At 37.6% G+C, this 26,361-nt stretch overlaps 1 protein-coding gene across 1 annotated transcript; it reads right to left on the reverse strand.

The window, feature by feature from the left end:
- Positions 1 to 22,452: 22,452 nt before the first annotated feature.
- On the reverse strand, positions 22,453 to 25,910 carry LOC100054950 (T-cell surface glycoprotein CD1a-like). Its single transcript, XM_070269014.1, has 6 exons — positions 25,723 to 25,910; positions 25,099 to 25,365; positions 24,114 to 24,392; positions 23,623 to 23,901; positions 23,194 to 23,284; positions 22,453 to 23,027 (listed from the first exon to the last, which is right to left on the reverse strand). Exons 2-6 carry the CDS (start codon positions 25,184 to 25,186, stop codon positions 22,985 to 22,987), a joined length of 780 nt encoding a protein of 259 aa, XP_070125115.1. The 5' UTR covers positions 25,187 to 25,365; positions 25,723 to 25,910; the 3' UTR covers positions 22,453 to 22,984.
- Between the last annotated feature and the right edge of the window lie 451 nt (positions 25,911 to 26,361).

Here is a 26,361-nt window from a genome sequence, read left to right on the forward strand (position 1 = left end):
ACAACTCTAGAAAGGGTCCCATTCTGAAGGTTAGGATACATTGCTAGATGGACTATTTACTAGAATACATTGATTACCACTCTAGGTTTCCATTTCCCCCACTGTGAAATGATTGGATTGAAAAAACTTGATATTCTCAAGTTCTTCACTTTTAATATTTTTTGATGTGGTGTGTGTTCACATTCATCATTATTTACATAGTCTTTTCTTTCTCTGTTTTCTGGGCCTCATTTTTTACTTTTGTATGTCTCCATATGGTTCTCTACTTACCCTTGATCTGAGTTCCCAGGGCCTCCTGTCTATCTCATCATCACTCCTACCTAATCTCCTTATCCATTCATTCAGAGCACTGCTCACCGCCTTGGCTAAGTATCGAAACCTAAAGCATTGCCTTATCACATGACCCTTTGATCTCTGTGCATAAATATATGAAAACGGGTAAGATGATTTTTGCTAGATAGAAGCTAAGACATAAGAAAAACATACTACAAAAACATAGATATACAGGGAACCTATAGTTTTAAAAAATTATTTATAAATGCGTACACTGATCTCACAAGATACTAAGGAGATCCTAACATTTACATGCAACCAAAAATGATAATGAGTAGCCAAAGCAACACTGAGAAAACAAAAGTGAAGGTATCATACTCCCTGATTTTGAAAGGTACTACAAAGCTACAGTAACCAAAACAGCATGGTACTGACAGAAAAACAGACAAACAGATCAAAGAAACAGAACTGAAAGGCCAGAAATAAAACCATACCTTTATGGACAGCTAATTTTGACAAAGGAAGCAAGAACATACAATGGAGAAAGAAAAGTACTTCGATGAGTGGTGTTGGGAAAACTGGACAGCCACATGCAAAAAAATAAAAGTAGACCATTATTTTACACCATACACAAAAATTGACTCAAAATAAATTAAAGACTTGAACGTAAGATGGGAAACCATAATACACCTAGAAGAAAAGACAGGCAGTACACTCTTTGACATCAGTCTTAGCAGTATCTTTTTGAATATCATGTCTCCTTAGGCAAGGGAAACAAAAGAGAAAATAAACAAATTGGACTACATCGAAATAAAAAGCTTCTGCATGGCAAAAGAAACCATAAACAAAACAAAAAGACAACTCGCCAAAAGGGAGAAAGTATTTGCAAGCCATATATCCTACAAGGAGCTAGTTTCAAAAATATAGAAAAAACTCATACAATTCAACAACAACAAAATGAACAACCTAATCAAAAAATTGGCAGAAGATATGAAGAGACATTTTTCCAAAGAAGATATATAGATGGCCAACAGCCACATGAAATGAGGTTCAACATCACTAACTATTCTGGAAATGCAAATCAAAACTTTAATGTGATATCACCTCACACGCATCAGAATAGCTATAATTAACAAGACAAGAAACAACAAGGGTTGGAGAGGATGTGGATAAAAGGGACCCCTCATGCACTGCTCATGGGAATGCAAACTGGTGCAGCTGCTATGGAAAACAGTATGGAGATTTCCCCAAAAATTAAAAATGGAAATACCATAAGATACAGCTATTCCACTTCTGGGTATTTATCCCAAAAACATGAAAACACTAATTCAGAAAGATATTTACATCCCTATGTTTATTGCAGCGTTATATACAATAGGCAAGATGTGGAAGCAATTGAAGTGCCCATCAATGGATGAATGGATAAAGATGTGGTATACATGTGTACAATGGAATTGTACTAAACCATAAAAAAGATGAAATTGTGCCATTTGCAACAAGGTGGATGGACCTTGAGGGTATTATGCTAAGTGAAATGTCAAGCAGAGGAAAACAAATACCATATGATTTCACTCATATGTGGAAGATAAACAAATAAATACGTAGTTATGGAGAACAGATTGTTGGTCATCAGAGGGGAAGGGAGTAGGGGGAGGGCAAAAGGAGCAAAGGAGCACATATGTATGGTGATGGATGGAAAACAGACTTTTGGTAGTGAACAGGACACAGTCTATACAGAAGCTGAAATAAAATGATGTACACCTGAAATTTACATAATGTTATAAGCCAATGTAACCTCAATGAAATTAAAAAATTATAATTCAATAAAATAATAAATAATTTACATTGATAGTGCTGACCTACGCAAACAGCCAGCCAGTTAATTTTCTGGCAAAAATAGATTTATTCATAATTAGCAGAGAACTGCAGTTTGAGCACTGCGACCATGGGGAGCCATGTGCAAGTCCCTCAGCTGCAAGAAAAAAGAAACTCTTTTATAGAAAGTAAGAGGGAGTTGGGAGTGCTATTGTAAACAAAGCGTCCACTGGAGGAATTGAGATTTTGATGTATAATGACTTTTCATTGACCGAGCTTCTTACCAATCAAGAAGAGGAAGTCGTTCTTTTTGTTGGTCTCCACTATCACTTTGGGTGTGAGAGCTCCCCCTTTCGGCCTCCTGACTCCAATGTAATGAAGTTTCTGACTATTAATTTGACAGTAGTTCTAAATTGTAAAACCCAAAAAAGTTTTCCTAAGCCATCAATAAAAAGATAATTTTGATCAACACGTGCTGGAGTATGAATTATCTTTTCATGTTCTCCAGAGAAAATGACGTTACAAAATCATTATCACATAAAGAAACCATCGTAAAGCATGAAGATAAATATATACGGGAAAAATATTTTAGAATAATGACAGCCAGATGATTTAAAAATTACTTTATTTTCTGAATGATAGGGTCTTTCCAGTAGTTTGTCTGCTTTTTAAATTTTAAATTTATTGTCATTTCTGTCATGTCTTTTAAATGTCAAATATCTTACAATTAGGGAAAAAAGTGGTTCCAAGCCATTACTTGGCAGAAGCAAACATAAAACTGATTCCTAGGGATCCACAATCAATGCAGTCTTCTTTTTTCTAATATAAGTAGTTCTTGCTTTGCAAAATTTCAATGTACACAAATTTCAGTTACCACGGTTTATTTAAATAATTTCAGTTACCAGGTGTATTAAATGTTGGTAATTGAATAAAGTGCAAGCTTTACTAATAGCTCTTCATTCCATGAATCACTAAGGAAATAACAAATGTGCAGTCAATAATCAATGACATCAGTGACCAATCACATCACTTCTTTCAAAGATTGTCAGTGACTGTTATTCTGCTCCATGCACAGACAGCAAAGTGTGTGCTTGTGTTGTCTCCTTGTATTCCAATAATAAATCCATGTGAACTTTTACATGAGTAGTAATAGAAGGAGGGAATTGGCCAAGAAAAATTAAAATGAAAAGTCTAGAAGGGAGTATTTTTTTATTGAGGTCATATTGGGTTATTGCATTGTGTAAATTTCAGGTGTGTATTATTATATTTCAGTTTCTGTATAGAATGTATCATGTTCACCACCAATAGTCTAGATTTATCCATCAACATATACCTGAACCCCTTTTTCCCTTTTGTGATCTCCCAACTCCCTTCTCCTCTGGTAACCACTAATCTGTTCTCCTTAGAGGTCCATCTATGTTGTCACAAATGGCACAATTCTGTCTTTTTTTGTGGCTGAGTAATATTCCATAGTATATACATATATCATACCTTCTTTATCCATTCATTTGTTAATGGGCACTTGGGTTGCTTCCATGTCTTGGCTATTATGAATAATACTGTGATGAACATAGGGATGCATAAATCTCTTTCAATTGTTGATTTCATATTCTTTGGACAAATACCCAGTAGTGGGATAGCTGGATTGTACGGTATTTCTATTTTCCACCTCCCACTGTTTCAGATCCACTTCCCAGAAATCATATACTCCATTGGTCAGACTGCAGTCACATAACCACAATCAGCTAAAAATAAGATGTAGCTTTTATTATGCACAGCTAGTAATTGTAGGGTTGATTTGTTCTAGAGGAAGTGTACAATAGATTTTGGGGGATACCCAGGGGTATAACCGCATTTGGCAATTTTTCTATCCATTTCGGTATATCGGTGTATAGTTGGTAACCAGTCTCACTTGAATGTTTAATCTGGAAATGACATTGTTTAAAACTCAAAGACATAGGTGGTTTTCTCAGGACACTTTGTACCCAAATTAGGGCTCATACTTGTTTGAAATGTTTTCCTGTCTAAAGTCTTATCTGACATTCTCTCTGAGGTAGAATTGATTGTCTATTAGGTATGGAAAGATTTGTACTTAGGCCAACAAGTGCCTCTGTCCAAGAACAGAATCAAAATTATATCTCAAGAAGAATCTTGGTACTTTCTATGGGTGTTATCAGCCTCCTGGGAGCAAACCTGAGATTCAAGCAAGAGTTCTTGAGCAGATTTCCAAAAGCCACAGGAAATTTTCAATTGCCAATTCCACCCACAGGTCAACTGATTTTTAAAGTTACTGCTCTGCATTGAACAGATAATATAAAATTTTTGTGTATAAGGTGTATGTTAGAATTCATAATGGAAAAGTTGCTGCAGTTCCAAATGAATTATGTTAGTTCTATATAAGCAATATTTATGGGAGACTTAGAGTCTATTCATTCCTATAGATAATGTAAATTCTCCCCTTGAGTTTGCCAGAACATCAGAGAGCTGCCCATGGGACCAGATCATGTTGTGTTGCATAGTTATTTTCGTCATTTTTTACTTTAGGCTGATGTAATCACCTTACTTTACGAGACTTAAAACAAACAGGGGGCTGCCCCCGCGGCCGAGTGGTTAAGTTTGCGTGCTCTGCTGCAGGCGGTCCAGTGTTTCGTTGGTTCAGATCCTGGGCACGGACGTGGCACTGCTCATCAAACCACACTGAGGCAGCGTCCCACATGCCACAACTAGAAGGACCCACAATGAAGAATATACAACTATGTACTGGGGGGCTTTGGGAAGAAAAAGGAAAAAAATAAAATCTTAAAAAAAATTGCCTAAAAGAGAAAAAAGAGACTTAAAACAAACAGGCCTGTGAACCTGGTAAAATTTACTGAATGAACTTCCAGAAAAACATTGTTCACTGAACCAAATAGTTTCTTAATTTTTTTTAAAGATTGGCACTTGTTACCAATCTTCTTTTTTTTCCTTCTTTTTCTTCTTCTCCCCAAAGCTCCTCAGTACACAGCTGTATATTCTAGTTTTAGGTCCTTCTAGTTCTGCTATGTGGGATGCCACCTCAGCGTGGCTTGATGAATGGTGCCATGTCCGTGCCCATGATCCAAACTGGCGAAACCCGGACAGTGCAAAGCAGAGCATGCAAACTTAACCATTAGGCCACGGGCTGGCCCCTAGTTTCTTTTTTATAAAAACTGTTGGGACAAGATTTTTATTTGGACACTTATCACTTGACAAAGGATATCCAGACAGCATCTCAGGACGTCTGAGATACCCACGTGACTATACATCGGAAGGCGGACGGACTTTCCTCCAGGAGGATGTGGAAATAGGTGAAAACTCCCCGATCCCGACGAGCAGCCTAGTACCCGCAAGCGGCTTTCTTCCAACGGACGCCCCCAGAGGATCTACACACATCCAGGGCAGGAGCGAGCACACAACAGAGGAGTGACGGTGGAAACAGGTGACCAGAACCCTACCTAAACCCCCCGCAATTACTCCTAAACGCAGAGGGAAACTTTGGAGTTGCACACCTGAACCCGTGGGGAGAGTCTCTCCCCGCCATTGGCGGGGAGACCCCGCCTGGTGTTCACGGCGCCCGGAGGGTCCCAGAGAGAGTCGCTGAGGGTACAGAGGTCTCCCAGCTGCCGTTGCCTGCCCTGTGGAAGTAGGGATTGCCAGAGATCTCGGAGAGGACCGGGGCTGGGGGAAGTTTCAAAGGCCGGCTCTGCGACCCGGACGGGAAGCGCGGGAGTTCCGCCCGGGCAGCAGACAAAACTCTCTGTCTGCCATTAGCAGAGGGGCCACGCCCAGCATTCACGGCTCCGGGAGAGGCCCAGAGAGAATCCCAGAGGGCGGGGCGACCCCCAGCTGCCGTTGCCCACCCCGTGGGACTAGGGATAGCCGGAGATCTCGGAGAGGACTGGGGCTGGGGGGAGTTCCAGAGACCCAGCTTCGTAGCCTAGGGGGAAACCCTACAGGCTCACAGCAGCCTTAGGGAAAGCCTCTGCACAGCACCAGTAGAAGGCACCCAGCCGCCAGCCACAAGGCTGGAAGACCCCAGGGCAAAAGCAGCATAGCTAGGTGAACTAACCACAGACTGTAGAAGATGCCAATAGCTCTCCTGCGACCCATAGAGGACAAGTGAGATTTTGTGGGTGCCGACAGCAACGGAGCAACAAATATAAGTGATCCCACCCCTGGCCGCTGGAAAAGCCCATAACACCATTGCAGACCCCAAGGAGAGAGCACATCTAGGTGGGCTGCAACAGTAGGCACCAGCAGCCTGAAGCCCCCCTGTGACAGCCCCCACGGCAGAGGAGGGAATCCAAAGGACCACTGTGGCTACGAGGAGGGGCCCAGGCCCAGTTAGCAACTGCGGACAGGGTTCCTGGTTGGTGCAGTATAAACAGCTGCTCCCCCACCGCAGCAGCTGAAACAAGTGAAAGGAGCAACTAAACTCTATCTCCATGCGGAGGCACAAATCAACAACATCAAGCAATATGAAAAAATACATTAAATCTCCAGAACAGAAAGAAAGTAACAAATACACAGAAAACAATCCCAAAGAAAATGAGATATATAACCTAAATGATGATGACTTCAAAACAGCCATCATTAAAATTCTCAATGAGTTAAGAGAGAATTCTGACCGACAACTCAACGAGTCGAGGAGCTATGTCACAAAAGAGTTTGATACGATAAAGAAGAACCAAACAGAAATATTGGAAATGAAGAACACAATAGAGGAGATTAAGAAAAATCTAGATGCTCTGAACAGTAGGGCCGATAATATGGAGGAAAGAATTAGCAATTTGGAAGATGGCAATATAGAATTGCTGCAAGCAGAGGAGGAGAGAGAAGCAAGACTAAAAAGAAATGAAGAAACTCTCTGAGAATTATCAGACACAATTAGGAGATGCAACGTAAGGATTATAGTTATACCAGAGGGAGAAGAGAAGGAGAAAGGGGCAGAAAGCCTATTCAAAGAAATAATGGCTGAGAACTTCCCAAATCTGGTGAGGGAGATGGATCTTCAGGTGACAGAAGCCAATAGATCTCCAAACTTTATCAATGCAAGAAGACCAACTCCACGCCATATAGTAGTGAAGCTAGCAAAAGTCAACGACAAGGAGAAAATACTAAGGACAGCCAGGCAAAAGAAACTAACCTACAAAGGAACCCCCATCAGGCTATCAGCAGATTTCTCAGCAGAAACTTTACAGGCGAGAAGAGAGTGGAATGATATATTCAAAAATCTGAAGGACAAAAATCTACAGCCGAGAATTCTCTACCCAGCAAAAATATCCTTCAAATACGATGGAGAAATAAAAACTTTCACAGATAGACAAAAATTAAGGGAGTTCATTGCCACAAAACCTCCTCTTCAGGAAATCCTCAGGAAAACCCTCATTCCTGAAAAATCCAAAAAAGGAAAGGGGCTACAAAACCAAGAGCAGAGGAGATAAGTAGAAGGTCAACAACAGAGCGTAGCAGCTCTACATCAGAACAGATTAAACCATGGGATGAGAAACAAAGGAAATTGAAGAAAACTGGAAAACAAGACACAAAATGGTAGTGGTAGGCCCCCACATCTCAATAATCACTCTAAATGTAAATGGATTGAACTCCCCAATCAAAAGACACAGAGTGGCAGGATGGATCAAAGAACAAGATCCAACAATATGCTGCCTCCAGGAAACACACCTCAGCCCCAAAGACAAACACAGACTCAGAGTGAAGGGATGGAGAACAATACTCCAAGCTAATAATGAACAAAAGAAAGCAGGTGTCGCTATACTAATATCAGACAAGGTAGATTTCAAAGCAAAACAGATAAAGAAAGATAAAGAGGGACAGTATATAATGATAAAAGGGACTCTCCACCAAGAAGACTTAACACTTATAAATATATACGCACCCAACACAGGAGCACCAAAATTTGTAAAGCAACTCTTAATAGAACTAAAAGAAGACATCAACAACAATACAATAATAGTAGGGGACCTCAACACACCATTAACACCAATGGACAGAACATCCAGACAGAAAATCAACAAGGAAATAATAGAATTAAATGAAAAATTAGACCAGATGGACTTAATAGATATATATAGAACACTTCATCCAAAAACAGCAGGTTACACATTCTTCTCAAGTGCACATGGAACATTCTCAAGGATTGACCATATTTTGGGAACCAAAGCAAACATCAATAAATACAAGAGAGTTGAAATAATATCAAGCATCTTTTCTGATCATAATGCGATTAAACTAGAAATCAACTACAAGAAAAAAGCAGAGAAAGGTGCAAAAATGTGGAGACTAAACAACATGCTTCTCAACAAACAATGGATCATTGAAGAAATTAAAGAAGAAATCAAATTTTATCTGGAGACTAATGAAAATGAGAACACGACATACCGAATCATTTGGGATGCAGCAAAAGCAGTCCTAAGAGGGAAATTCATCGCAATACAGGCTCACCTCACTAAACAAGAAAAAGCTCACATAAGCAACGTCAAACGACACCTAACAGAACTAGAAAAAGAAGAACAAACAAAGCCCAGAGTCAGTAGAAGGAGGGAAATAATAAAAATAAGAGCAGAAATAAACGATATTGAAACAAAAAAGACAATAGAAAGGATCAATGAAACAAAGAGTTGGTTCTTCGAAAGAATTAACAAAATTGACAAACCCCTAGCCAGACTCACCAAGAAAAGAAGAGAGAAATCGCAAATTAATAAAATTAGGAATGACAGAGGAGAAATCACAACAGATACCAATGAAATACAAGAGATCATAAGAGAATACTATGAAAAACTATATGCCAACAAATTGAACAACCTGGAAGAAATGGACAAATTCCTAGACACCTACAATCTCCCCAAACTGAATCAGGAAGAAATGGAGAATCTGAATAGGCCAATCACAAGTAAGGAAATAGAAACGGTAATCAAAAACCTCCCCAAAAATAAGAGTCCAGGACCAGACGGCTTCTCTGGAGAATTCTACCAAACATTCAAAGAAGACTTAATACCTATTCTCCTCAAACTGTTCCAGAAAATTGAGAAAGATGGAGAACTGCCTAACACATTCTATGAAGCCAACATCACCCTGATCCCCAAACCTGACAAGGACAACACAAAGAAGGAGAACTACAGGCCGATATCACTGATGAACATAGATGCAAAAATCCTCAACAAAATTTTGGCAAACCGATTACAGCAATACATCAAAAAGATTATACACCATGATCAAGTGGGATTTATACCAGGGACACAGGGATGGTTCAACATCCGCAAGTCAATCAACGTGATACACTACATCAACAAAATGAAAAACAAAAACCACATGATCATCTCAATAGATGCAGAGAAAGCATTTGACAAGATCCAACACCCATTTATGATAAAAACCCTCAGTAAAATGGGTATAGAAGGAAAGTACCTCAACATAATAAAGGCCATATATGATAGACCCACAGCCAACATGATAGTCAATGGACAAAAACTGAAAGCCATCCCTCTGAGGACAGGAACAAGACAAGGGTGCCCACTTTCACCACTCCTATTCAACATAGTACTGGAGGTGCTGGCCAGAGCAATTCGGCAGGAAAAAGAAATAAAAGGAATCCAAATAGGTAACCAAGAAGTAAAACTCTCGTTGTTTGCAGATGACATGATCTTATATATAGAAAACCTCAAAGAATCCACAGAAAAACTATTAGAAATAATCAACAACTACAGCAAAGTAGCAGGGTATAAAATTAACGTGCATAAATCGGTAGCATTTCTATACACTAACAATGAACTAACAGAAAAAGAACTCAAGAACTCAATCCCATTCACAATCACAAAGAAAAGAATAAAATACCTTGGGATAAACTTAACCAAGGAAGTGAAGGATCTATACAATGAAAACTACAAGACTTTCTTGAAAGAAATTGACGATGACATAAAGAGATGGAAAGACATTCCTTGCACATGGATTGGAAGAATAAACATAGTTAAAATGTCCATACTACCTAAAGCAATCTACAGATTCAATGCTATCCCAATCAGAATCCCAAGAACATTCTTCACAGATATTGAACAAACAATCCTAAAATTCATATGGGGCAACAAAAGACCGCGAATTGCTAAAGCAATCCTGAGCAAGAAAAACAAAGCCGGCGGAATCACAATCCCCGATTTCAAAACATACTACAAAGCTACAGTGATCAAAACAGCATGGTACTGGTACAAAAACAGGTCCACAGATCAATGGAACAGAATTGAAAGCCCAGAGATAAAACCACACATCTATGGACAGCTAATCTTCGACAAAGGAGCAGAGGGCCTACAATGGAGAAAAGAAAGTCTCTTCAACAAATGGTGCTGGGAAAACTGGACAGCCACATGCAAAAGATTGAAAATTGACCATTCTTTTTCACCACACACCAAAATAAACTCAAAATGGATCAAAGACCTAAAGATTAGGCCTGAGACAATAAGTCTTTTGGAAGAGAATATAGGCAGTACACTCTTTGACATCAGTTTCAAAAGAATCTTTTCGGACACTGTAACTCCTCAGTTGAGGGAAACAATAGAAAGAATAAACAAATGGGACTTCATCAGACTAAAGAGCTTCTTCAAGGCAAGGGAAAACAGAATTGAAACAAAAAAACAGCTCACTAATTGGGAAAAAATATTCACAAGCCACTTATCCGACAAAGGGTTAATCTCCATAATATACAAAGAACTCACACTGCTTAACAACAAAAAAACAAACAACCCGATCAAAAAATGGGCAGAGGACATGAACAGACATTTCTCAAAAGAAGATATGAATATGGCCAATAGACACATGAAAAGATGTTCATCATCGCTAATCATCAGGGAAATGCAAATCAAAACTACACTAAGATATCACCTTACACCCATTAGATTGGCAAAAACATCCAAAACCAAGAGTGACAAATGATGGAGAGGTTGTGGAGAAAAAGGAACCCTCATACACTGTTGGTGGGAATGCAAACTGGTACAGCCACTATGGAAAACAGTATGGAGATTTCTCAAAAAGTTAAAAATAGAAATACCCTATGACCCAGCCATCCCATTACTGGGTATCTATCCTAAGAACCTGATATCAGAAATCTCAAGAGTCCGTTGCACCCCTATGTTCATTGCAGCATTATTTACAATAGCCAAGACGTGGAACCAACCTACATGCCCAGAAACTGATGATTGGATAAAGAAGATGTGGTATATATACACAATGGAATACTACTCAGCCATAAAAAAAGACAAAATTGACCCATTCACAACAACGTGGATGGACCTCGAGGGTATTATGTTAAGCGAAATAAGCCAGTCAGAGAAAGACGAACTCTATATGACTCCACTCATAGGTGGAAATTAGTATATTGATATGGAGATCTGATCGGTGGTTACCAGGGAAAAGGGGGGGTGGGGGGAGGGCACAAAGGGGGAAGTGGTGTACCCACAACATGACTAACAAAAATGTACAACTGAAATCTCACAAGGTTGTAATCTATCATAACATTAATAAAAAAAAAAACAAGCAATAATGTATATGGGAAGTAACAAAATATTAATAAATAGTGATATTCAAGTATAACTATTTACTAAAAATAGACAAATAAAAATATCTTTAATAAAAAAAAAAAACTGTTGGGACAAATTTCTCTGTATCCTCAAGACCAGGAATAGATATACATTTTCTGAAATGCTTATTTGTCTATATCTTCTAGACACTGTGACTATGTAATTTATCCTGTCTTAATCATCTTATATTCCTCTAATAATTTGCAACCCACATATAGCCAGTGTATAGGGTATCATAACACTCTTTTTAATTTACTCCATTCTTAGCTTCATCATATTTTGCCAACCATATATTCCCTTGGATTATATTCCTGGTTATAACTGATATATTTTTAATATTATGTGCATGTTTTTGTAAGTAATTTTCAGTTATTTTTCGAGGTAACAAGTTATTGTGAATTTAAGGATGGTTTTGTAAACTGCTTGATGATTTGGGGGATTTCTAATTTTTTAGTAATAACTAGAATGCTGAAACTTTGTTTCAATCTCTACTGTCACCCAGTGCTAAAATATAAAAATTTATCCTATCCTTCTGATTCTATGTGTTCTTATAAAATGTAGTGTTGTTTGATGTGTACACTTACTTTCCACCATAGGTATTATATTGTATGCTTCATCTATTAATGTATCTCATTCAGCACTCTTTTAAAAGCCTTTCATAGTACTCCATGTCTAATCTATTGTTTCTACCTGCCGCATAGAATCCCATAGTGTTGATGAATAAAAGAAAAGCTAAAAGAAGGGTATATATATTGAGGTATATGAGGAAGTCATTTGGGTTAAAACTAATTTAATCTGAACTTGTTTTTCCTGAATGACCTGACGTGGCCCCTCGAGCATGCATTGTACATATGCTTTAAACATTTACAATATCCCAAAGCAAAGAATGATGGCTTTATTGATAGGGACATATGCCTCCCCCCATATCATCATCTCTTTAAAGATAAGCATTTCTTCCAAGAAACTAGGAGTCAAACTGACCTGCTGTGTTCATCTTGTGACCATTGATCTGCTGTGCTAGCAAAACATCTTGTGAGTATAGGAAAATGAGATATCCAGTCATACTTGATGTATGTTCCATCTTCCAAAATGCTGTATAACCATACTGTACCCCTCTCTTCTCCTGAGTGCTTTCTTCCCTAGGGAAGGTCATTCCCCTAAACTATATGGCTGTCAGATTTGCTCATATAATAAACTCACCTGGGTTTTGATCTTTTTTTTTTAGAATGGCACCTAAGCTAACAACTGTAGCCAATCCTTTTTTTTTTTTTTTTTATGCTTTATCTCCCCAAATCCCCCCTGGTACATAGTTGTATATCTTAGTTGCAGGTCATTCTAGTTGTGGCATATGGGACACCGCCTCAACGTGGCCTGACAGGGCCGGCCACTGGGTTTTGATTTATAGATTGATTATTGATTATTTGTGCTGATAGTGGGCATCTACCGCATTTTACTTATGGATTGCCATAGGGATGAACATCTAGCATTCTTCCAATGTCTCACTACCATAAAAATGCTGTGATAGACATCTTTATACATGTTCCCTCTGGAGCTGGGTGAATATTTACTGTTATGCATATTGAGCACTGGGATTGCAGGCTCAACATGTACATCATCTGACAAGATGCTGCCATAAACTCTCCAGAATCTTTCACCACCCTCAATGCAGGGGGATTTCCACCTATTCCACATTCCTGCAAACACTGGGCTTCTGCAGCTTTCTGATTTTGCTGATTTATGGATGTAAAATGAGATCTGGTCTAAATTTACATTTTGCTAATTACCAGTGAGTTTGATACAACTTTAATTTCAGAAGTAGGTATTATATGTATGCTTCATTTGTTAATGTATTTTATTCAGCACACTTTAAAATTTTCCATTATTATTCTGTGTATATATGTATAAAATACACATATGCATTTTATTTTTAGAATTTCAAGTATTTCTCTCAAATTTTTGCCCATTAATTTTGCTCAGTGTATGCTTTATTGAAGAGAAAGCCTTAATTTTATAAAATGAAATTCAATAATTTTTACTTTTGATTTAATTGAATTATTTTTTTGCAAAGAAAATCAATTTCATACAGTTTGTGATTCAGAAACGTTATGCAAAACATTAGAACAGTCTATGCTGCCCCCCGGCTCCAGAGCTTTCAATTTGGGAATTTAGTTGAAGAAATAAGTCCCCAGTAATAGGTTATAAAGATATTCTGCTATATTCTGTGCTACTGACTTTGTAACATCATCTTTTGCATTTAGGACTTTATTCTATTGTGAATAAACCTTTGCTTGTCTCTTTCAAAAATGGTTTAGATATTCATAGTCATTTATTTTTCCACATAATATAAAACATAAGTTTACTAAGTACCTCCAAAATCCAGCTAGAATTTCAAATAGGAGTTTACTGAAATTATAGAAGTGTTTTAAAATTATAATTTTTTTATAACTCCTCCATACAACTCCAATTCATCAGAAATAGTTTTATGATCTTTAACAGTACTTAGAATTTCTCTATAGAATTCTTGTATATTCTTTCTTTAGCTATTTTAAAGGCTTTGTTGCTATTATAAATAATATCTGATTTTTTTGTTCATTACTTGTATAAAACAGGGTTGTTGATTTTTTCATATTCAGTTTGTGTCTAGATAATTTGCTAAATTTTCTTGGTACCTCTATTTTTTTTTTTCCATGATTGGCACCTGAGCTAACATCTGTTGCTAATCTACTTTTCTTTTGTTTTTCTTCTTCTCCCCAAAACCCTCAGTAGATAGTTGTATATTCCAGTTGTAGGTCCTTCTAGTTGTGCTATGTGGGACACTGCCTCAGCATGGCTTGATGAGCGGTGCCATGTCTGTGCCCAGGATCTGAACCTGCAAAACCCTGGGCCACTGAAGTGGAGCACGTGAACTTAATCACTTGGCCATGGGGCCAGCCCCCTGCTTTTTATTCTATCAGTTTTCTATGCCGAAATCCTATCATCTGAAAAAAATATCTATTCCCTTGAAATCTTATAGTTTTATTTATATGTTAAATTTATAACTAGATAAATTCCTGAGCTCTTTTATTATTCCCAATATTTTGTTAATTTTTAAAATTTTCTTGTATACAGGGGCTGGCCCCGTGACCAAGTGGTTAAGTTCGTGCGCTCCGCTGCAGGCGGCCCAGTGTTTCGTTGGTTCGAATCCTGGGCGCCGACATGGCACTGCTCATCAAACCACGCTGAGGCAGCGTCCCACATACCACAACTAGAAGAATCCACAACGAAGAATATACAACTATGTACCGGGGGGCGTTGGGGAGAAAAAGGACATCATAAAATCTTTAAAAACAAAAATTTTCTTGTATACAATCATAAAAGCTGCAAAGAATGATAACTTTTTCTTTAGTATCTATTTTCATACCTCCTTATTTTTCTGGCCTTACTGGATTAACTAGGACTTTTTGTATTCTATTGAATAGTGATGACTACAGTAGTCAGACATCTTGTTCTTGATTTTCACTGGAATACTTTAAAGCTTCAGAATTAACCACATGTCTTGTAGGTTGTTTGTCGCCACATTTGACCATACAGTGGGAGTTTTCTTCTATTCCGAATTGGTAATGTTTTGTCAGAATAAACATTTATATGTGTCAAATTCTTTTTCTGTAACTCTAGAGATGGTTATAAGATTTTATTTCTTGAATCTGTCAAAAGAAGTAATTTTCTTAAGAAATTTTATTTTTTTGAGGAAGATTAGCCCTGAGCTAACATCTGCCACCAATCCTCCTCTTTTTGCTGAGGAAGACTGGCCCTGAGATAATATCCATGCCCATCTTCCTCTACTTTGTATGTGGGACAACTGCCACAGCATAGCTTGACAAGTGGTGCATAGGTCCGCACTCAGGACCTGAACTGGCCAACCCTGGGCCACAGAAGTAGAACGTGAGAACTTAACCGCTGCACCACCAGTCCGGTCCCAAGAGATTTCTAGTGGTAGACAATCTTTGCAGTCTATGGAGAAATCTCACTTCATTTGGTGCTGGATTTTGTTTGTAAATATTTTATTTGAGTCTATATACTTAATTTCTGAGTAAATATACATAAATGAGATTAGCTGATAGCTATTATTTTAATTTTTGTTTTGCTTTTTCTTGAAGAGTTGTTGCTGGCTAGGGTGTGATGAAAATTTTGCCTCATAAAATTAGTTGGGATTCTTTTCTAGCTTTTTCTGTACCTGGAACAATGCATATGAAATATGATTATCTGCTGCTCCATGTAATCTACACCTGGGACCTTGTGTAACTAGTAAAATTGACTACTTCTTCATTTCCCTCAACAATTAGTTAGATATTCAGAATTTCTTCCTCACCTATGATTCTTTAATTTTTTTTATCTATAACAGATGTGTTTATGTTAATTATATATACCATTCTCTTATTTTAATCTGTATATTGCTTATCTATATCTCTTTTTCTAATAATATGAGTCTTTTGATCACTTCTGAGAGAGGTTTTTATATTTTTATAGATTTTCTTCAAAAGTTTGCCTGTAGTGTTGTCAGTCACTCTTATAAATTTTTTGCTTTGCTTTTTATTTTAAATTTTAGTGCTTTCAAATTAACTTTCTAACTTCTAAATTTTCATTGATTTTGTTGTTGTTTTTCTAGCTTCTTAAATTAAAATCTTAGCTCTTATGTTTTTAGTCTGTCTTGTTTACAAATAAATGATTTAAACCTCTAAATTCTCCTGTACGTGTTACTTTAGAATCATTTATGGACCACAAAAAGAGATTGTGTGCTCACCTATGTAAAGATAATGCATGATAATAAGATTGCAAAAATTAATCCTTAGTGATCGTTGTTTAAAAATCTCAGAATAATTAAAATTAAAGGAAAGCAGAAAGCAGAAGTGTGTGAGTGCATATACACACTTTGTTCATAGTCCATGTCTTCTTCCCATTTTAAATCCTGAGGTAACGAATTTACAGATCACCACAGAAAATCGAACAAAGCACAAATAAATTATTTCTGAAACTTATAAACCACATCAATTATCAAATTCACCAGTGACTCTTGCTAGCCCCCAAACTAACATCACAGAGAACACGAATTTTAAAGAAAATGGCTGACACTAATTTTCTTGACACATGATGTTGATTGGTTTTTCCTTTATTCTTGCTAAAATTACTTTTAATCTCTTACTCATGCCTGTGATGAACATAGGTTTGTTTGTTGATGTGGCCAGATCTCTTTTAAGAAGAAATTTCCCTTCCCTTGGTTTTCACTGGATTGATGCATCCCTGCGCTTACAAATTCTCTTTTAATCCTTCTTCCTAGAACTGAGAAGCTTCCTATATACTTCCAGCTTGCTGTAGGCTTAGTTGGTTAAACTTCTTATGTGTGAATAAGAAAAAGGTTTATTTTAAAGATCACTATGAACAATTATAATAATTAAAAAGTAAAGAATTCATAATGTCATGATTATAAATAATGAACATATTTATAAAGGTGATGATGCAATGATGTGTTAAATCTCTCATTTACAAAGCTGACTGTAGCCTTCTGGTCACATGTCCAAATTTCCTTAAACAGAAAAATCTTACATTCCATTAAAAAGTTTAGAACAACAAAAACTAATTAAGTTATAAAAATGTCAAATACTAAGTTACACATTTTTACTATTCAACACAATTTCATATTTTAAAAATTCTCATCTTTTGACTTGATCACGTTATCTTTATATCAAGTAATCAGGAGATGGGACACAGGTGTATGAAAATATGTGTGCAAGACCAATGTTAAAGAGTGTACTGTCTATGTTTTCTTCTAGAAGTTTCATGGTTTCAGGTCTTATATTCAAGTCTTTAATCCATTTTGAGTTGATTTTTGTGCATGGTGTAAGATAATAGTCTATTTTCATTCTTTTGCATGTGGCTGTCCAGTTGTCCCAACACCATTTATTGAAGAGACTCTCCTTTCTCCATTGTTCTTTCTCCATCATATGTTGTTGGATCCCTGTCGAAAATTAGCTGTACATAAATGTGTGCATTTATTTCTGGGCTCTTGATTCTGTTCCATTGATCTGTGTGTCCATTTTTGTGTTAGTACCATGCTGTTTTGGTTACTATAGCTTTGTAGTATATTTTGGAATCAGAGAGTGTGATAACTTCAACTTTGTTCTTTCATCAGGATTTCTTTGGCTATTCAGGGTTTTTTGTTGCTCCATATAAATTTTAGGATTCTTTTTCCTACTTCTGTGAAAACAGTTGTTGGAATTTAAATAGAGATTGCATTGAATCTGTAGATTGCTTTAGGAAGTATGGACATTTTAACTATGTTAATTCTTCCAATCCAAGAGCACTGAATATCTTTCCATTTCTTTGTGTCATCTTCACTTTCTTTCCACAATGTTTTATAATTTTCAGTGTACAGATCTTTCACTTCTTTGGTTAAGTTTATTCCTAGGTATTTTATTCCTTTTGTTGCAGTTGTAAACAGGATTGTATTTTTAATTTCTATTTCTGCTACTTCATTGTTAGTGCATAGAAACACAACTGTTTTTTGTCTGTTGATTTTGTATCCTGAGACTTGACTGTATTCATTTATTATTTCCAGAAGTTTTTTTTGTGGATTCTTTGGGGTTTTCTATATATAACATCATGTCATCTGCAAATAGTGACAGCTTCACTTCTTCTTTTCCAATTTGGATCCCTTTTATTTCTTTTTCTTGCCTTATTGCTCTGGCTAAGTCTTCCATACTGTGTTAACTAAGAGTGGTGAAAGTGGGTATCCTTTTCTGGTTCCTGCTCTTAGAGGTGTAGCTTTCAATTTTTCTCCATTGAGAATTATATTAACTGTGGGTTTGTCACATATGGCCTTTATTATCTTAAGGTATTTTCCTTCTATACCCATTTTATTTAGAAGTTTTTTTTATCATAAATCAATGCTGTATCTTATCAAATGCTTTCTCTGCATCTATTGAGATGATCATGTGATTTTTATTCTTCACTTTGGTAATGTGATGTATCACATTGATTATTTGCAGATGTTGAGCCATCCCTGCACCCCTGGAATAATACTCATTTGATCATGATGTATGATCTTTTTAGCGTATTGTTGTATTCAACTTACTAGTATTTTGTTGATGATTTTTGCATCAATGTTCATCAGTGATATTGGCCTGTAATTTTCTTTTTTGTGTTGTTTTTGTCTGGTTTTGGTGTCAGGATAATGTTGGCTTTGTAGAATGAGTTAGGAAGTTTCCCTTGCTCTTCAATTTTTTGGAAGAGTTTGAGAAGAATAGGTATTAAGTCATCTTTGAATGTTTGGTAGAATTCACAGCAGAAGCCTTCTGGTCCTGGACTTTTATGTTTTGGAAGGTTTTTTATTACAGCTTTGATCTCCTTACTGGTGATTGGTCTATTCAAATTCTCTACTTCTTCTTGGTCCAGTTTTGGAATGTTGTATGATTCTAAGAATTGATGCATTTCATCTGGATTATCCAATTTTCTTGGCTTATAGCTTTTCATAGTATTCTCTTATAACCTTTTGTATTTCTGAGGTGTCCATTGTAATTTCTCCTCTTTCATTTCTGATTTTATTTATTTGAGCCCTCTCTCTTTTTTTCTTGGTGAGCCTAGCTAAAGGTTTGTCAATTTTGTGTATCTTTTCAATGAATCAGCTCTTGGTTTCATTAATTTTTTCTATTGTTTTTGTCTCTATTTTGTTTATCTCTACTCTGACTTTTATTATTTCCTTCCTTCTGCTCATTTGGAGCTTTGTTTGTCCTTCTTTTTCCAGTACCCTTAGATGCACTTTTAGATTGTTTATTTGGGATTTTTCTTATTTGTTGAGGTGGGCCTGAATTGCTATAAACCTCCTTCTTACAACCACTTTTACTGTATGCCATAGATTCTGGCATGTAGTATTTTCATTTTCTTTAGTCTCCAGATATTTTTTGATTTCTCCTTTGATTTCTTCATTGACTCAATCATTGTTCAGTAGCATTTTGTTTAATCTCCACATATTTATGGCTTTTCTGGTTTTCTTCCTGTAGTTGATTTCTAGTTTCATACCTTTGTGGTCAGAAAAGATGCATGGTATTATTTCTATCTTCCTAAATTTATTGAGACATGTTTTGTGGCCTAATATGTGATCAATTCTGGAGAATGTTCCATGCATATTTGAAAAGAATGGGTAATCTCCAATTTTTGGATGGAATGCTCTATATATATCCACTAAGTGCATCTGGTCTAATGTGTCCTTTAAGGCCAGTGTTTCCTTATTGATCTTATGTTTGGATGATCTATCCATTGGAGTAAGTCAAGTGTTAAAGTCTCCTACTATTATTCTGTTACTGTCTATTTCTCCTTTTATGTCTGTTAGTGAATGCTTTATATATTTAGGTGCTTCTCTGTTGGGTGCATAGATATTTACAAGTGTTATATCTTCTCGTTGGATTGTTCCCTTTATCATTATGTAGTGCCCTTCTTTGTCAGTTGTTACCTCTTTTTGTTTGAAAGAATATTTTGCCTGATATAGTATTGCTACACCCACTTTCTTTTCTTTGTTATTTGCATGGAGTATATTTTTCCATCTTTTCACTTTCAGTTTGTGAGTGTCTTTAGGTCTGAAGAGTGTCTCTTGTATGCAGCATATATATGGATCTTGTTTTTTCATTCAATCAGCCACCCTGTGCCTTTTGATTGGAGCATTTAATCCATTAACATTCATTGTAACTATTAATAAATATGTATTTATTGCCACTTTGTTACTTTTTTTCTGGGTGTTTTAGTAGTTCTTCTCTGTTCCTTTCTTCTTCTCATGCTCTCTTCCCTTATGGTTTGATGGCTTTCTTTAGTAATATTTCTTTCCTCTTATTTATTTGTTTACTTATTATAGGTTTCTGGTTTGTGATTATCATGAAGTTCCTATATAATATTCTATGTATATAGTAATATTTATTGAGTTCATAGTCTCTTTAGCTTGACCTCTTTCTAAAAGTTCTACTCTTTTACTCCCCTCCTCCCACATTTTATGTTTTTCATGTCATATCTAATCTCTTGTTTTGTGTCTATCTATCCATTACCCTCTTATCATTGAAATAGCTAATTTTAGTATTTTTGTCTTTTAGTCTTCATATTATCTTCACAGGTAGTTGATCTGCTACCTTCATTATATTTTTGCCTTTACCAGTGATTTTATTGCCTGGTTTTTTAAAAATTATTTTTGATAATTTTTGTATCCCTATTTGTGGTTTCTCTTTCCCACTTAAATTAGTCCCTTCAGCATTTCTTGTAGAACTGGTTTCTTGGTGCTAAACTTCCCTGGACTAATTCTGATAATACAGTCAATTCCTTCTAATTGCAAAATCCCAGGAAGCTTATATTTCCTGTTTTCTTCAAGTCTAATAACAAACCTACTTCACATTTTATACCAGGGTCTTGATCCTTTCTTGAGGAGATTCTCAGGAGCAGAAACTTCTATCCCCTAACCATTCCCACTGTGGCTGAGGGAGAGTGTTTGTTTAGGAAACCAACAGTAATGTATGCTAGAAGAGAGGAAAGCTCTATATTTATCCTATGCTGAGGTTGTTAAACTTACCAATAGGGAAAGGAAGAAATAATTTTCAGAGATTTTACAGAGAACAACAAGGAAAACAGAAAAGCTGGGAAAGAAAGGCTATGAAGATCTCTGAGGTTTGACTCTGGGTGATTAAATATAGACATCAAAAAAGGATCAAGCATGGAAGGAGAAATTATTCATTGTATTTTAAACACCTGCAAACACAGCTGCTTCTCATATATTTGAAATCAGTGTCAGTGAATATGTTTACCATACCAATAAGAAACAGTGAACATGAGATGAATGAATGAATGAACAAACTTATTGTGTCAAGAGGAAATTCACAGAATAAGTCTTGCATTTGGATAATTTAATTGTTTAATTTGGATTACTTAATTGCCGTGTCATTTCATAGCTTATACCCCAGACCATAACATCCAGGACAAGATAGAGCATCTCTTTCCTCTACCATCAAACACAAGAATCAGGCTTCATATAAACTGTGCCACCTTAGAGCTGGTGCCTAGTCCTGAGCCATCATTCTGAGCAATGACAAGTGGGATCTATATCATAATTTGACTTCAATTATTGGTTACCTGTTCATTCTTTAGCCTGCTACACTGTCAAAGATGTTTTCTCATGATTGCTTTAGGTTGGTCAGAGTCCAGGACTACAAATAAGGATGGAGTTATCCAATCAAAAATCACGTGGGTTCTATGCAAAGCTGACAAGTTCTTGTCCTCTTTTCTTAATCTTTTTTGTGTTTCTTCCATGAGACACTTGCACTACTACCTCTCAGGCATCACCTATATCAGTGTTTCTCAAATTTTAATGCACTTATGAATCCCCTGTTGATTTTGATAAATGTAAACCTTGATTCAGTAGGTCTGAGACCAAATATTCTATATTTCTAAGAAGCTGGAAGATGATAACTCTGCTGCATGTCCCTGAACCACACTGAATAGCAAGGACTTACAGCCTGCTTTCTTCTTTTTGTTTAGAATATTGGGACCAATTGTTTCACTCCAATAGGTCTCTATAGTTAAATAGTAAGAATGGTCAAAGGCAACTTTGTGTTTCTCCTCAGGGCCTCAAGGAAGTCACTAAGGAATAAGGAAAGTCTGATTCCTTTGGCCAAGTGAGAAGACTTTTAACAAAACTATCAAATGTCTTAACTACTACTGACATGTCAGGAATGAAAGAATAAGAAAAGACTGCAAATTTTCTGTAAATTCAACACAGATTTTTATTGAGAACATATTTCATGCAAATAAGACAACTGGCCAAGGATATAAATACTAAAAAGACATGGACTTTGCTCTCAAAAAGCTTCAAAATTATAAGGGGCAAAGGGATTTAAATACCTGCAACAAAGGGCAGGAAGTGAGGATTAGATTTGGCAAAGTACAGTTCAAGTGCACTGGGAGATCAGACAAGGCAGAGACTACTTACACTTATGCATCAGGGAAGGCCCTCTGGAGGAAGTGGCATCTGAAATGGGCCTGAGGACCCACTAATATTTGAATATGCAGGTGTTGCTGAGATCTTATCCATTCACAATTATAATATGAATTTTAAGTCCCAGAACCCAGGTCAGAAAAACAAATCCTGCAAAATTACATCTAGCTTATACTGACAACTGATCATTAAGCAGAAATAAAAAGGAACAAAAAATGTTGTATAGGAAGAGTTGAGCGGATGTCATCACCTTGTCAGATTTAAGTACATCCTGAGCACCTGGGCTGCAGGGATCTCATTCCAAAAGGATAAGATTGCTTGGAGGTTCACAGTGTGTCCTGACAACAACAGATATGGAAGTCACTGTGCAGAAGGTGGAGGTGAGAAGTGAGCAGTAAGAAGGAAGGGGACTGGGAGGGAGACTAAGGAGAAAGAAAACAAAAAGATGAGAAGACAGGCAGGGAGTGGGGCAAAGGGCAGGAAGGAGGGATACAAAGAACTTACCAGCGCTTCCTAAGCCAAAATGCAAGACCCGTCAGAAGTACCAGGGACACTATCACTCCCAAGAAGATCCAGCCCAAGGAGTTGTGATGTTCTGTGGATTTAGAAGCATACAAGGGTGTCATTTCAAATCCACCCCATTTTACTGCATTTCCCTTACCTTCCTTTGTTCATTTGTGTGTCATCCCCACCAGTCTCCTTTCTTCCTATCTCTTCACTCATCCCTTTTCAGAGATGAATCCTTCATTTAACCTTCAATGTCCTCCTACATCAGCAGGTCCCTCATTTTCCACTTTTATATTTCTGGGATAACTTGTTTTTATTTCTTTTGGGTCTGAAGTCCCTAGAATCCCAAATTTTTCATCTGGTTCTCCTGCTCTATTTGAAGACCACCTACTCCCATCCACAGCTTGGGCCCCAGTTCTTTCTTACCCCAGTAGATGATGATGTCCTGGCCTCCTAGACTGCTGTGTCTCACATGGCAAGACAGGCCAGCTGTCTCAACGGCTTCCACATCCAAGGACTTCTGAAGATACCATGTTCCATCAGCATTGGGCAAGGTGTCACTTTGCTGAGTGCCCGGATACTCCTGCTCACCCTGCATCCACATCACCCAAATGGGCTTTGGGTGGAAGCCAGAGATGTGACAAACCAGCATCACATGGCCAGGACCAGGACTGGGGCCAGTGGACAGCCAGGCCTCTGGTTTTACTGCAGAGGACAGGAAAGATATTCAGATGAGAACTCTAACACAGATTTAGAGGTTCAGATCTTCACATCAGTTTAGACAGACACATCTTTCCCACCCCTAGGAATCTGTCATCCATTATTCCCTTTCCCTCTTGGCACCTTCTTGGGAAGGGAATGATGAAAAAGTATGATTTCAGAATAAAGAAGCCTTGGAGGAACGGCACAGGACTGACCTTGTCGCTGGAGATCTGCCTTCCCCGCACCAAGAATTCCCAGAAGGAGACGTGGGCAGGTGTCACTGAGGAATCTGTCTGTTATTTGCAGGTCAACTTTATGTGAATTGAATAGTCTGCCGACATCCTGAGCCCTACTTCCACCCTTTGGAGATGGCAACCATGACTTGTTCTGGAAGCTCATGAAATCTGATCCTTGATAAGCAACCTGCATGAAGCCTATTGAGGCTTCTTGAAAGCTCAGCTCACAACCTGCTGCTGTCTGTACCTCAAAAGGATCTGGGGAAGAGGGGTTGAGAATTAGTGGAAAGAGGAAGTGAAAAATGAAAGGAATGGAAGTAAAAGATGATATGAGCAGAAGGGAGAAGTTTAGAAGATTTGAGGGAATGGAGCAAAGTTTAGTTTTAGCAGAGGCTCAGACAAAGAGGAATTAGTGGTAGCTGGAGATAGAGGAAGAGACAAAAGACAAATGACTTCCATGAAGAAGTGGCCAAATTGTTCAAAGAAGGCAACATAGACAGGGTAGGTAAGAGAATAAGGTAGGACTGAGTGTGAGAGAGTTGGCATTATAATAATCTAGAATGAATGGAATGCAATAGGTTACAATGAATATATCAACAAAAATTGCTGAAGAGATGGAATGGGGGAGAAAAATCACACTTTAAGGAATCAATCAAAAAGTGAAGAAGCTGAGAGTACCTGGTTGAAGGCCAGGGAAAGGCATGGTCACAAGAGACTGCTAATAGAAAATATAAGGCACCAGCCTGCAGTCAATGAGAGAGGAGTTTGTAAGCAGCAGGAGACTTGAAGCTTTTGAAGCATCAGGGTCTGGGTTATACCTCCTGCCCAAAAGCATATAATTGCAGTTTTATGAAGGGGAGTTGTATGCTTCAGAATAGAGGGGAATAAGAGGAATAAAAATCTCATTAAGACACACACACCTCCCACTCATATCCCCACTCCTCATGGAGGGAACCTAACTCACATGCAAGCTTCCATTGATTGGCATGGTTGTGAACTGCCTGAATTACTCGAACAGAGAACATATGGCATAACTTTTCCACTTCCATCATCTCTTCATTGCTGAAGTTGCCCTTGGACCAGGGCCACAGGAAAATAATAGTGCCAGAGTTGCCATCCCATCCATGAGTTTGCAAGTCACTCAACCAACCTGAGCCCAGTTTTTGTACTGAGGAACGGTTGTAAAAGGATGAAGTCTGGATGATTTGGAAGGAGACTGGCTCCTGGAAGTCTGTGGAAAAGGAACAGAAAAAATGAGGGCAAAAACAGACATTGGGAAGGAGAGAGAATGGAGAAAACAAGGTAACAGAGAAGAAAACTCAGAATCTGAAGGAAAAGGAAGACATAGTGATCTCAGGAGACATTTTCATACCCTAGGGCCCCACACTTTATATTCAACCTTTAGAAGAGCACAGGGACCTGGTCAGGGACACTTAGAATGGAACAAAACTGACATTCTCACTCTCCAGGTATATGCTGGGGAAAATCTACTACATATAAACACATGAATACATACACACACACACACACACACACACATACACACAGACCCTCTTGCACCCAAATGGGCAGTTGCCAGAGTTCTTACCATTTTACTGTCAACATCTGAGAGGAGAACTGCTAGCAATGGAAGTTGCAGGAACATATTTTACTTGCAGATGTTATTTGTTTCTCTCAAAAAAGTTGGTCTTTGATTTCTGTTCTAAACAAGCCTACCCTGCAATACCTCTATTATGACTTCCTTCTCCTACCAACAGAGAAACCTTTCCTTGAATCGTTGTCTGCAATGAAGAAAATCTACTCCTTCCCTAAAACCTGGGCCACTCATTCAGACTCTCATTTCCCCTTTAAGTTCTCTGGACCACCTACTCAGAATCTCATTTGTCCTCCCAGTTCTGTGGACTGCCTACTCAGACTCACTCCCCCTATAATTCTGACTCTCCTCTCTGGCTTCCAGCTTCTCTCAAGAAGAGACAAGAGCTTCCATCATGTTCACCTTCCCCCAAATCAACTCTGTGAAACAAGTCTTGTGTGGCATTGAAAAGTCGCTTTACTTCTAGGGCTTTTTTTCTCACTCATACAATAAAAGCATAAAACTAAGTTGCTTCCCAGCACCTACCTCATCTTCTCATGCTCCTGCTCATTTCTGTCCCTCTGTCCTTCTCCTGCCCTTTTGAATACTCCCCAAATATTTTCTTCCCCTGTGGCACTCCCACCCCACCCCATT

The sequence above is a fragment of the Equus caballus genome, chromosome 5 (assembly GCF_041296265.1).
Source record: "Equus caballus isolate H_3958 breed thoroughbred chromosome 5, TB-T2T, whole genome shotgun sequence".
Lineage (NCBI taxonomy): Eukaryota > Metazoa > Chordata > Mammalia > Perissodactyla > Equidae > Equus > Equus caballus.